At 41.6% G+C, this 14,556-nt stretch overlaps 1 protein-coding gene across 1 annotated transcript in view; it reads right to left on the bottom strand.

The window, feature by feature from the left end:
• The window catches only part of LOC129829222 (ETS translocation variant 4-like), a 39,671-nt gene extending 25,716 nt beyond the window's left edge, over positions 1 to 13,955 (bottom strand). The window contains exons 1-4 of the mRNA XM_055890883.1: positions 13,767 to 13,955; positions 12,956 to 13,046; positions 12,669 to 12,716; positions 5,267 to 5,320 (exon numbers count right to left, since the gene is read on the bottom strand). Of these exons, the coding sequence (XP_055746858.1) occupies positions 5,267 to 5,320; positions 12,669 to 12,716; positions 12,956 to 13,046; positions 13,767 to 13,823 (250 nt within the window). The 5' untranslated portion in view covers positions 13,824 to 13,955. The remainder of the gene's footprint in view (positions 1 to 5,266; positions 5,321 to 12,668; positions 12,717 to 12,955; positions 13,047 to 13,766) is intronic.
• Between the last annotated feature and the right edge of the window lie 601 nt (positions 13,956 to 14,556).

Here is a 14,556-nt window from a genome sequence, read left to right as displayed (position 1 = left end):
CTTTTCTATCTAAAAGACTGGAACGGCATCTACAGCCACAACTTCCTATATAATTACTACAAGGCCCGAAACTAAACAATCGGCCCACACAGCTCCGAAATGACTGGATCAGCTCACATCTTGGAACACTCAATGTGTAGAGAAAGAGAGAGGGTAGAAGGGAGGAAAGGAGAGAGAGAGAGGGGGGGGGGGGGGGGGGAGGGGTAGTTAGGGGTGTCCAGATTTAAAACTCGGCTTAGTTTGTACAGAGGTAGGAAGAGGGAGGGGTCAGAGAATCCACTCGTAGAGCGGGGGGGGGGTCACAAAGGGGGTAACGTACTACTGTGGCACTTTTTTTATGAATGGGGAGAGGGGGAGACACGCTTCCTCTTACACTCAGGAGAAAATGTATGAATGGGATGTGTCTGTTGGGCTGCTCTCCATCTGACGGAACCCAAAGAACTATTGCTTGCCACCCAACTTGTATTTCAGTAACAACACATTTATCAATGGCTTATTTATTCTCTCTTAGACAATTCTCAAAACCTTAAAAAGTAGAAACTAAGTAAACATTCAGTGTGTGGAAGATTTGATTGACATGCGACTGAGTGCCCTCCCTGCAGCCAGATACATTGAGAACAAATGGGCCTGTCAGTATCCAACAGCCTCATTACAGATCAGATAGGGGGATTTGTCAAACCCCTAAAAGTCAACATCCCCCCCTCCTTTTTAACTATCGCGAGCTGAAAGTCATCCCCATCTTTATGATTTACTTCATTTCATAACGGTATTCAGTGAATCATATGTTAAGGAACACACATGTGCTGTATTAAAAGCGTGAAGGTCAATTTCCATCAAATACACAGTATAAGTCAGAGGTAAAGGACATGTGTTTACATAACCATCCCTCGGTGGAACTCTGCAGACAGAGCATGCTTGTTATCTGTTATTGAGGGAGAAGGGAACAGATAGATTTACCAGATGTGCAGGTATTGCACAATAACTTATTGTCCCCCCCCTCCTCCCATCTCCTTCATCTAGCATTCCAGTGTCCCAAAGCCTGGTGCTCTGTTTTTACTCTCTCCATCCCTCTCGCTCTCTCTGTCATTCTCGCTCCCTTTCCCTCTATCTTCCACACCCATACAGGTAACAACCTGACTCAGAAAACAACTTTTGATTTGCTGTGGCGCCTTTTCAATACGGCCTCCGGAAAATGTTGGGACTTTGTTTGCCAGCTTTGCGCCCTGTACTCTGAGTTACCATAACATCTGACTCACCTGTTTAGAACTATATTACAAGGCTGAAGAGTGATGAGTTCGATGGAATAATGCATAACTGGGTATGGGAACAGACAAGGCTTTCATTTAACCCGCAGGGGGCTTCAATAGACTCGCTCCCAGTCGCAACCACAAACACGTAGAAGAATATCTTTATGTCAATGGCAGCCTGTCTACTTGGTGCTTCCCATCACATCATGTTGAATAGAGAAGCCCAAAAGAGTGTTCTGGCCATTGAGTACGAACAGCAGGAGCTAGCAGGAGTGCTGTCTGTCAACCTGAGCCCGTCTCTGCTCAGACTACTGCATATAAGTGAGCTGCCTGTCAAAGTGAAGCCCCAATGACCCTACGGATCATACCAGGGTCAACCATGGGCAGCAAGCTGGCAGTGATTGGCTGGGTTAGCCTAGGGTTAAGTAGACATGACCCTTGCGTGCCCTATGGTTCAACGCCACTTCCTCCTCCTCATTGTTGCTCCACAGACAGGAACAATATGTTTCACTGGGCATGGGTCACTGGGGCTAATGGGTTTTGAGCAGGTCCAGGGGGAACTCCGTTGCTAAGTTTCACACTATAAAACTTCTGACTTATTTTCAGGTTTAAATTATGTTCAAAACATGTTTAATTGAGACTTTATCCATTGAAATTGCCATGTTAATTCTGCATCAAATTTTCTGTTAAATATACCAAATGTCCGATTCTTCATCATTTTTAACGGTCTCACCCATAAGGGCCTATTCAGATTGACGAAAATTGGAAGAGAGTCTGAGGAGCCGACTGGTGAAGATTCACTACATGGCCAAAAAGATGTGGACACCCCTTCAGATCAGTGGATTCGGCTATTTCAGCCACACCCGGTCCTGATAGGTGTAAAAAATCACACAGCCACACAATCTCCATAAACAAGTAGTGGCAGTAGTATGGTCCATACTGAAGAGCTCAGTGACTTTCAACGTGGCACAGTCATAGGATGCCACATTTCCAACAAGTCAGTTTGTCAAATTTCTGCCCTGCTAGAGCTGCCCCAGTCAACAGTAAATGCTGTTATTGTGAATTGGAAACGTCTAGGAGCAACAACGGCTCAGCCGCAAAGTGGTTAAATGCATAGTGCCAACTAAAGTTTGGTGGAGGAGGAATAATGGTCTGGGGCTCTTTTTCATGGTCCGGGTTAGGACTCTTAGTTCCAGTAGAGGGAAACGCTACAGCATACAAAGCCATTCTAGACGATTCTGTACTTCCAACTTTGTGGCAACAGTTTGGGGAAGGCCCTTTCCTGTTTCAGCATGACAATGCCCCCGTTCACAAAGCAAGGTCCATACAGAAATTGGTTTGTCGAGATCGGTGTGGAATGACTTGACTGGCCTGCACAGAGCCCTGACCTCCACCCCATCGAATACCTTTGGGATGAATTGGAACGCCGACAGCGAGCCAGGCCTAATCGCCCAACATCAGTGCCCGACCTCACTAATGCTCTTGTGGCTGAATGGAAGCAAGTCCCTGCAGCAATGTTCCAACATCTAGTGGAAAGGCTTCCCAGAAGAGTGGGACCAACTCCATATTAATGCCCATGATTTTGGAATGAGATGTTCGAAGAGCAGGTGTCCACATATTTCTGGCTATGCAGTGCATTTAGATTTTTCAAATGACATTACATCCTTGCTTTACCTTTCGTCGTGGCTGGCAATGTGACATTCTTGCTTTTCAGCTCCAAATTTACCGTAAATATCACAGTAGACACTAGCCAATAAGCATGCAAACTATTCAACAATGCAAGCAACTTTTCATTTAGTTAAAACATAGTAGCTACACTCTTAAATAATGCAACCCTAGCATATTATTCTCTTCAAATCAAATCAAATGTATTTATATAGCCCTTCTTACATCAGCTGATATCTCAAAGTGCTGTACAGAAAAAATGCAACCCGAGCATATTACACTCTTGAATAATGCAACAATTCACAAGCATGTGCAGACAATTAAAGGGTTTATTTTCTTGTTCGTACACACATTAAATGTACCTAGCACGTAAGACAATAGCACAGTTAGCTAAGCTACCACCAGCTAGTAATGTTAGCATATCAAACATGAACATTTACCTGTCTTATACGAATATAAAATAACATTATAATACAGTGTCATTCATAGTATAGTATAGAGCTTGCTTGGAAGCAAACTAAACAAAATCATTTCTGTATTCTCATTAGCTATCTACATCATAATGGCTAGCTACTAACGTTAGCCAGTTAGCTGAATGCTGAACCATAGCTAGATTGCTAGCTCTTAGTTCTACATTACAATATCAATGTATTAAAGTTCCCTTAAAACTGGGGTCTTCAACCTTCTCCTGCCCAGGGAACCCCCCACCCCAGGCAAACCCGTGACCCCCATCATATGTTTGCAAAAAAATAATTTTCACATCTTGTCTTATCCTCAGGTGAGAATGATAATGACAAGGAGAGAGGTAATCAACATTTTAAAATGAATAGATTTGGTAAATATATTTATTGTTCTGACCTCCCCACATTATAATTGGAAGAGGAAGTGTAAACTTTAACATAGCCTATTAGCTAGAAAGGTAACTCCAAACCCGTTTTTGATAAGAGCAGCTGTTTAGCTTGTTAAACAAAAATTTGGCCATGTGTTGGCAAACATTTATGTCCCAAGTCAAGAAAGCTTACCAGCAGCCAGCGGCACTTGCCGCAGTGGTAGCATGTTCGTGGGTGGTTTTTCAAAGCCTATGTCAGATATTCCAGTACGTGTAATACCAAAGACAGTAGAAACTCCGTGGAATTTGCTCAATATTAGGAGTTAAGAAAAGAAGTTGACATCATTAGAAAGAAGATATTCTCCTTTTCTGCTGTATGTATGTAATTCTACATTTGTTTATTCTGTTGTTGCTATCGATATATTCATAAAAACAATTTTTTTTTTGCGGACCCCCTGCGGGACCCCTGGTTGAATACCCCTGCCTTAGAACAAACCAGGCGTCATTTGATCAACATCATGGAAGTCATTATATGAGGTAAACACAAATTGCGACTAAAACGTTGATCATTTCCTGGGGAGCTGATCAGGTCTTGCTTGCATAGCTAGATCAAATGGCTTCTTGCCTGGAAGGTGGCTCAGTGCAGGGCAGCCAAGCAAGATTATCTTTCTTAAAGCTACGGCTCCAAATGTAGAATGTAACAGGCTGTTACTGCAATTTCAGGTAAAAACTCTCAAATATAAGGAAAATGTCTATACATTTCAGCTGTTCCAAAAACACTGTTCTGTTATTAATATTTTTACTGTAGGAATGCTGGACTCAATGAGACAATTCTGTTTACACTGCCCTGGGTTGTGCGCTACCCCTGAAGGTAGCTAGCGGTCGAGACATGAGCAATTCACAGCTTTAAATCCCATTATTAATAAGTATACGTTCTCAGGATTTATTTTCGATACCTCTCGAGAATCTCCTCTCGAGAATCTCCAACTTTCGTCAATATAAAAAGGGCCTAACTCTATGAATGGCTTTAAATGAAAAGGGCACGGAGGACGCTGTTTGTAAAGCGCACACTCCCCTACAGATCCTGAATCACCATTGTCTAGGAACACAACAAAAAGGGAAAACCATTCAAATACTAGCCATGAAGTTGTGTAGTACAGGAATTTGCTTTCCCCTCTTACACCTCAGACATACACAAAAGGGAATCTTTGTACCTGGACTCTGAATGATCTTTTACTGGTTTCCTGGGTCGATCCATTCAGCTTTCATAACTATGCAAATGGATGGAGGAGGACAATAGTAGCATCCAAATTCACACCTGATGAGTCGGTCGTATTAAGTATTTGTCTTGGAAATGCTTTGTTTCCCAGCCAAAGATTACTGTAACTTTGACAATTACAGTAGCTCCGCCCAAGCCTTGAACAGTTTAACAACCCAACGCTGACCCCGTATCTAAGTTTCTCTCTCTCTCCCTCACGCACACACACAGAATTCTTAGCAGTGACACGTGCATTTTTTTTCTTACAGTTTTCGGAGTGGAAATCAGGAACAAACTGCTCATCACTGTCAGGAACTTGAGCTGAAATCAGAAAAGAAAGAGAAACCGTTAGTCATGTCATGGGTTGAGCATAATGTAGCTAGCCTTGGTGGTCTGTCAATTTATCTAGAGAGAGTGAGCACTATGCTAGCCTGCTATGCTAGCCTTTCTAGGCGAGTGAGCACTACGTTAGCATGCGCGCTTAGCCTGTCTGATGCTAGCTACATCTCTCCATTAACTGAGACAGTCTTAGTTCTTCATGTTGTCCAGCAGCCTTGCCAGCGTGGAAGCTCAGCTCAACCTGCCCATGGTCCTTGGCGGTCATGGCACTGGGCCTCGTCAGACTCTTTCCTTGGCCATGAAACCTGAGTCACTGCCTGGGTCCAGCCAAGCAACGTTCACTTCCACACTTTCCAGTGTGCCAGCACTTTTCCATGAGCGACAGATCAATACCACATAGTCAAGGGAGGAATGAAGCTTAGCTGTTGGACTCAGTCACAGCTACATGCTACCTCGCTCTCCTCGTTTCATGTGGCATTTAACGTCTTGATGGCACAAACACTGATTTATTCGTTAACCTTTCGAGCTGCGCCTTGGCAGGGTTTAACCTCAGTTATGCCTTGACCGCAGTCAAGCATCGTTACTGTGATTATTGACTGTCTCATTTTTGTTCTGACCTCAATTAGTGTCAGGAGTTTTTCCTGACCTCCTGACCTGACCAGGAAAAACTCTGGGTCCCTTCTGATAACGTATTTTGGTATGAAGTACGATGCCCTGCCCAGTAGCAGTGCGTGGGTAAAATACCTGGGGATGCCAAGCCAGAAGAAAAGCAATTTTACAACCTATGTGTCGTGATAATTGTGTTGTTTGCTCTATAACCTGTTAGTTCACATGCCTTGCTACAGTGATATATAAGCCTAAAGGCTGAGACAATAAGAATAAATTCAACCAGATCTAAGTGTCATCACAAAACCGGAGAGCAAACTCTGTCCGGTGAAGTCCACAAAGCATATTGCATGTAACAAACAGTTACATGACCTACAGCATGGTCAAGAAAGTTCATGTTTCCGACATTTTTGGACTACTAAACAAGTATTGACTTAGAACCACGGAGAGTTACAGCAAGTCGCAAAGAAAACAGGAGCTGCCTCCACTATTCCAGCACCATTTCAACTTCAACATTTCAACATCATCAAATCACTTCTGCTTAGTCTAATACATTGACAACTAAAAGATACCAAAAACAGTTTAGTCCAATCAACTTAAGCTAAATAAGATGTGGCTGTCCATGGTTATAATTTCTGTGTGTGTGTGTGTGCGTGCGTGCAAGTAGAGAAAACATGTTGACTCACCCTATTTGTAGAGAAATGCCAATGCCATCCTTCTCTCTTTCATGCTGACGAAACGGTCTATGATTCTGTCATACAGTACACAATTTTATTTTTTGTTGTCCTGGGCTATCTGCCTAAAATGTTTGCTCGCTAGCGAGCCTAACTTCCTTTTTATGGGCAACGTTAGCTAGTAAACATTAGCTTCTGCATCTAGCTACATATTGAACTTCCATCCTCTCAAGCCAGGGGCACAATGTATGAATTTATGGTTGGATCAGATTTGCCGTTATAATCACTGGCCACTGGGAGAATTAAGTAAAACCACAAGTCCAAATCCCTATCACCATCCATGGCTAATTTAGGAGAGGGACAATTTTAGCTAGCTAAGTAGCTAGCCACCAGATGCAACAATTCAAGTCGTTTCTGTCAATGACGTATTGCTCTCGATGTGATGTGATTTGAGGGAAGCCAAATCCAAACTGGCTTCCTTTCACCATTTCTTTTTGGTACGCTAGGACCATTCACAGTTGAGCTCACTCAATTCAACTAAACTGTGATTGGCTATTATTTTTTAAATGATCAAGGCTGGCCAAATGCTCGCTGGCTTCCCTTGCATTCAATGCTACGGGTGGCAATAATGTATAGTCTTTTGACCAGACCAGATCAGAGCCTCTTGCAAATTGAAGGAAAATTAAGAAAGATAAATTATTATTATTTTATTGAGGGGGGCGTGACTTTTCTTGGCATCCATGAACACATGCCACTGGCTCTGACATGAGGCCTAACGATGGCAGCACAGGGTGATTTAAGGCCTTAAGAGGTGCACTTACAGTGGAGACAGGGTTACTGTCACTCACGCAGACTAGCTATCGAACGAAAGTGGTGATTAATGGATCAGTTCAGAGGTGGAGCAGCCTTGCTTTCCTCCACCCACGGATCCCATTTCAAGACATTCAGTTGGAATCGTATTCTCTTTGTAAATCCTGGCCAAATATCCACAGAGATATGTTTTGCCCTCGTTGATGTGAATCGTGACAAGACGTCAGCGGCATGTAAAATGTGTGCATGTTGTTTACTTGTGTCTGTGTTCTTTCCGTCACAGAGCACAGAGAGACTAAACAGGCTTTTTAAACAAGGAAGGAAATGAGATGTCTTCTGACAGTCTTACACCCATTTAGTGGAGCTAGAGGACATTCTTGGTCAATCTAGATGCTCTGCGGCTAGTGAAGTGTTCTGGAATTCGTCACCTGCTTTGAAGCCTTTGAGAAATTGTTCTTAAGGTCAAGCTAGAGGTGGTAGGAGGACGAGGAATTGAGAGAGAAGTAGGGGGAGCTGAGGGCAAGTTTAGGTTAGCACTATTTAGATCTTGGTCACAAGGCCACTAGCGTGAATGAGTGATGTTTTGTTGAATAATTCAATCATAAAAACATCAAAAATCTTCAACATTTATAGAAACACCGGACCTGGTGAAATAAATATTAATGTATTCATACTTGATTGTAACTTGCAGTCAGTTTAATTTACAATCTTATTATTGACATTATAGTCAAATTAACCCTATCCTACCATCTAGGCCGTATCTGACTGAATTGTCGCAGTCGTTTTGCAAAACCAGCCCATTATGTACGGGTGCAACAGGGCTTGATAGTATTATACTTTTCTGTTTGCTGAGATGCTCAGATCCAAATACATTTCCGATGTCAATTGTCCTCCCAAGCACTGGACTTTGAACCACACAAACGGGTTAGGAAGTCCAGATTAGTGGACTGCCAATGCCCCAAAAGGTGAAAAGGTCAAATTTACCCATGAGCACACTGGCATCTGATTCGCTACCCGTGGCTGAATGGCCTAAACCTCGCCTGCAGCCAGGTCTAGAAACCTTTACAACAGGCATGACTCCAATTTGAAAGGTTCCTGCTTTTTCATAAGCCTTTTAATTGCTTTGGTCTTGCACTTACGTAATGGTGCACGTCAATTCTTAGGAAAAGTTGATGGTTTCGAACGAAAACAAAATGCCACCACATGGGAAGCACATGTCCCCTCTCCACTCTAAAATGGTTTAAGATAATGAGAATATGGAAAGTGAAATTGTATAGTATTATAGGAAACCAAAACTGAAGTTTAATTTACTAACATTAAAAAGTCTCTCAAATTGAAACTCAAATTTGGCATAACCAAATAAACACTTGGCTTTTTTCCTTAAACAGAGCAAGGGCAACTTCATAGAACCCACAAAGAGAAAGTTAGTAAGTGCCAGCGCCTGTGACATCACCCAGCCAAGTTAAAGACCCAAACCTAGCCAAAAGGCCCCCTCTCTCACTTCAGCTAACAGACCACAAAACAAAGCATTGAAAACGGAGCGAAAAGAGGAAATGAGAAATTCAAATCCACTTTCACGTATTTCCGCCACGCTTCCTGTGAGGAGGAAACCGGATGACGGCGTCTTGGAGCATGTTCAGATAAATGACATTGATTTCTTATATAATGCTGCGTCCTGTTCCTATACGGTAACACTATTACCCCCTTTTAACTTTTGCCCTAAGGTGAAGGATAAAGCTGCTTCATGAGAAAGAGCAGAGGCCAATATTTAGTCCACCAGATCAAACAATAAATCGTTTCCACCAGTTTCAACGTGTCTAAAATGGGAACACGTTGGATCGAGCTAAGAAAAAGGAAGAGAAGAAAGCATTAAGGATATCTGAGCGTCAGTGCGACTGGCTCGTAGACAAGAGCACAACCCTGTGCTTAGGGAGACAGAGGGAGAGTGTGTGTGTGTGTGTGTGAACGCGTGCGCGTGTGTGTATCCGATTTGCTTCCAGGAACACCTCGTCAAAGGCTTTGAGATGCAAGTCAGCACAAGACAGACAATGTGTTTATATGAGCGCAGACACATTTCCTTTTTTTGTTGTTTTCAGGCACCTTGAATTACTTTTTTTTTCCTCAATGGGAGATCTTGGGAGGAGCATAGAACTCTGTCATAAACGCCAATGACAAGATGTGACAAGCTCCTGAACACTCTCTCTCTCTCGTAACCTTCCTGTCTCCTCTATTTCTTCCACACTCTCTAGCAGAAAACTCCCTCCAGCTATCGAGTTTTTACAATGTTGGTGAATCCCTTGCAACCACAATCAGTCACAATGATAGGCCTCTAATTAATGCAACAGGACAGAGGGGTTCTGCCAGAACAGCTCAAAAACAAGCTACTATTTAGGGTTAAATAACACCTTGATAGTTACGCCACTGACTTCCACCCAGGCAGCTCGGCTTTTTAATTCTCTCTATAGCCCAGCAAGTCCTCCTCTTGGCAATCTGTTGATGCAGTACAACAGAACCCCATATTTACTGCTCTGCTATGGATGTTACCTTTATGGCTGACTAAATACAAATAAAATGTCCATCAAAGGGACCAGACTTTGGGGTGGTTCTCATTGTTGGCCCTTTTATTGGCGTTGGCTCTGTCTTTGTCTGTGGAGCGTGGCGGTGTGAACTTGCCAGTTTGACGCTGCATGAGAATAGGTGCCGAGGCCGAGATACAAAGAGAGCATTGTTTGCTGGGCATCTTAAACAATCATTTTTCATAAGAGGGAGGCCCATTTGAATGACTTGAAGCCTTTTCACGCTAGCGTGCCGACCCGAACTGTACTGTGTTGGCTCGGGTATTTTCTTTTCACATTGGCCTTTCCAGCACAGTTCCAGCAATTATGGTGAATGCGTAACCAGGCCAATACAGTACAGCTCGGCTCAGTAGTGTGAAAAAGGTATAGCTCAACTCAAGCATCCACAACAACTTCCTTAAAGTAGTTTGTGTCGATAATACTTGACTTCTCACAGGATCTGGTTATAGATTTTGGTCTTGTGTGACTCATGGTCAATACTAAGGATGCTACTGTGAACTGTCCTCTACCATGAAAAAATGGTTACTTCAAGATAAGCAGATAAGCTGTGTCTCGGGATAGTCATGCAAAAAATGCATAACTTTAGAAATCCCCTTTCCTCACAACAACAGTCTGGAAGTACCTCCCATGTAATCACTAGTGTACCCACTACTCTTTTACAATGAACACAGCACTGGCAATTGAAGACTCCTGTACATGTACTTATGGACATTAACTTTTTGCTTTTCATTTAAGGCAATAAGATACCCTCTTGAGCCAAACAAAAGAATGTTACATAAGTTATCTGGTTGTTTTGTTATGTACATCATGTATACTGTAAACCAGTCTCGGGTCTGAAAGGATTTGAGGTGCACTTGATTCAGCTTGGAGTTTGCACCTTTGGGACTTTTCTATTGGCTCCATTACACAAAGAAAATCAACTGAAGCTCAAGTATTTGAAAGCATTTGACATACATGTGTATTTGACCCAAGTCTGCTACAAATCACAGGATATCAATTTGGCTGGTTCAAGATGGCAGGCATTTTGTAGCAGGTTTCATTTCTTGTTTAGAGGTTGTTTAAGTGTTACATATTGCCCTTCCATTTCTGGGCCCCAGATTTACCAAACATTACCAAACATGCGTGAGTCATTCCTTAGTGCTGTTGTCCCGTCCTAACATATAATTGCTTCTTTAGAGCGCACGTCATATCGTACCTTTAAACTCCACACTAATGACAATTGCGGATGCCTGCCTAGGTCAATTTCATCGTTATGTGCTTTTAGTGACACGGGCCTAACATGCTGTTTGTTTGCATTGGCTGGGCTTATTGGCACGCAAGGACACTACATGCCAACATGGCCAAAATAGGGAATGTTTACAGTTGATCATGTCCTGTCTATGTTCACCAAGGAAATGTTTCTGTCGTAACATATCACTAATGACCACGTGAATTGCAACATAATGCTTTAACTCCCCGAGCCTTTCTTCACCTCTTAAAGTGAAACGGTTCTTGTTTTATTGCCTACATTTTTACTGAAACTACGTTTTGCTACTCCACCGTGTACTGTGTGTCTAACGCTCACTAAAGCGGTGGTATTCAAAGTCGGGGTTACGACCCCTAGTGGGTAAATAATAATATATTTAATATTTTTTTGGGGAACAAAAAATGAAGAGTACAGATTATTGAATGGGACAATATACAAACGTTTTTCAAAAAGATAATTTGAAAAATATAATTTTATTGAGTATTCATTGGTTTCTTTTCATTTTGATAAGAGATGAAAATGCAATTAAATTAAAGTTATTTAAAAATGGAAATTTACCGATTTAAAGGTTATGAAGTTAGATTTAGGGTGAGGTGTGGTTGCGAGAAGTTCCTGTGGGAAAAAATGGTATCCCCAAAAATTCTGGTCGAAAAAATTGTGTTTAAAAAGTTTGAATATCACCGCAGTAAAGTAAAATAGGCCTTTCCTGATGTCAACTAAATATTTGGTACAGATGACCAGGGGTGCAACTTTCACCGGGGACGGGTCCCCCACATTCTGGAATTGCATTTTTTTCTCCCCCAGTTTTAGCATTGGAATGTGGTACAAAACGAGGCAACAGTGCTTATTTTATCCGACTGGAGTGTTTATTCGACTAGATAATAAAAAAAAAAAACTCCCCCCCCACTTCTAAAACCAAAGTTGTGTCCCTGCACATGACTAATAGTCAAATTAATTGTAATTATCATACTGTACATTCTTTCAGTCCCACTCTATATTAATAAGTCTGTAGGGATTTAATAAATACTTGTATAAATATACTTCTCGAGAAAAGACCTCGATCATGATCGAGAGTTGTTTGAAGCCATTGCTGCTTCGTGGTGGTATGTGTTCTCATCAACCTAGCAGTCATCAACTGAGAAATTGAGATCAAACACACTCACAACTATATCAATAGACTCCTTTTGTAATGGATCATTTCCATATTAATATGTCTGACCAAGGTTGGTCCTCCAGGATATCACTAATGTTCAACAGATCAAACGCATATTTAAACATACTACCTAACACATTAAAATATTGTTGACCTTTCCCTAGTCTCTGTTGCGATATGATATATCATTGTCACTCTCACTGAAACATAGCAATTAATAAAAAATAAACGAATTTAAGTAAATGCTGCAAACAGTCAGTCTCACCTTCTGTGAGCCATGTCTCCTGAAGTTGGCTTAAATCCTGAAAGAGGTCTGAAAGAGGAAGAAAAAAAAAACATCATTACCACAGAACGACAAGATCAAAGAGCAGTGCTCACAAGATGGTCTGGTCATGTCGGCTAGATCAAGTTTAGGCAAGTTAAGTCATATTTATCAATCCATAAATAGAAGCCATACATCTGCATGATGCTTTGGTAAGCAGACCATTGACGAGGTAAACGTGTGTCACGTAAAGGGAACATTGAGAGCTTCCTTTGGAGTTCTGACTTTACCTTCAGATTCCTGAGGGGGTAATTCCGTGTCCATGTATTTCCTTTTTGCAGCCATCAACAGTCTATTTAGGGGCCCATTTCCTTGTGACTTCTGCAAAGCATCAGAAATATTACAGAAGTGGGAAATACACTCAAACATGACATGTAGTCTACCTTTGATGTCATAAGCTACCTAGAACAGTCCCACTGTCACTAATTGGTTTAGTTAATTAGTCAATATGGCAATCAATACCAAAATAATCACATATTACATTATAAAAAGGATATTAAAAAAGGATGGAATTCTCCTATTCTTTTTATTAGTAGTAGTATCCTAATTATTATTATAGAGTTGTAACTTTCAGCGTTTCTTTTTTTGTTACCATTCCAGACTGAACAAATATTGTCCCTTCAAATACCATTGAGAATTACTCTCATATAACCTATTATCAACCCAATACAACCACAACAGAAAACCAACGCAGCTTGTCGCCGTAAACTGCAACAGTGTTGCAACACAAACGCGCTCTATCGTTCCATTTGCCCTCTCAAATTGTTAACCCATTTGCTAGGTGACACCGTTAACATGTCCTGTCTAGAGACAAGCAATGTGTTAATGAGCAGGGTAAAATAAAAGCTCTCATTTAGTTTATGTAGTAAAACAATTGTGCAGAACTTTTGATAGTTTAGAAGCGAATGAAAATAGTTTTCTTCGCGCACACAATTGCTTCAGACAAATCTCAGGCAAAGGGCGATCAGAGAGAAAGCCCGGTAGCCAAGTCCTAAAAACTGAGCACAGCATTTACAAATACATTACTTTATCCATACGTACATTTGCTAAAGTGTAAGGCACTTGCTGGTCCAAATATCCATCCATTTTATAATCCATCCGTTAACCGTTTGTGGTCATTTAGGCTGAGTTGAATGATATCCACGCAGCCTGCAGGGAGAGAGGGAAGAGGGACAAGAGGAGCGATAGTTGTGAATGGAGCTGCGAGAAAGCTGCATACATAATGAGCTCCATTCACTAAAAATGCAGAGGGAAGCGACCTGCGAGCTATTACTCAAGGAGCTGCTGCCCCCTTTACAACGGCCATCTCTAGATGTAATACAACTTTGTCAAATTGCCATCGAAAGTCTTATTTTTGGGAGAGGGCGCATTTTAGCTAACCCTAAGCCTTTTCATAACCTTAACCCAATTCTCCTAACCTGCTGGGTAAATCCTCCTAAACCTGCAACGAAAATGTTATTTTTTACAAAAGCTGTATCCCTTCTAGACAAAACCCTTTACTGCTGGTTCGTGATAGATCTCGCACAGTCGTCAGATACCGCACACAATTCTCTCAACAAGTAAGCCTATGCAATGTGCCTCTTCTTTGCTCTTATAGTTATAAAATGTGATTTGTTGTGTATAAATGGCTTTATATAGGATTTATGGAAATAATAATGGGTCACACTTTATTTGGATAGTCTGGATCATACTAACATACTATCTGTTGATAAGCAACTGCTTGCTAAAGTTACGGTTAGGTTTGGAATAAGGGTTAGTATAAAGGTTAAGGTTATGGTCAGAGTCAGAGCTAGGGTTAGGGTTAGTAGATAGTTAGTTGAAATGTTACTGA

Source organism: Salvelinus fontinalis, chromosome 30 (genome assembly GCF_029448725.1).
Source record: "Salvelinus fontinalis isolate EN_2023a chromosome 30, ASM2944872v1, whole genome shotgun sequence".
NCBI lineage: Eukaryota > Metazoa > Chordata > Actinopteri > Salmoniformes > Salmonidae > Salvelinus > Salvelinus fontinalis.
Note: the sequence above shows the minus strand (reverse complement) of the source record. Positions and strands in the feature narration are given on the sequence as shown.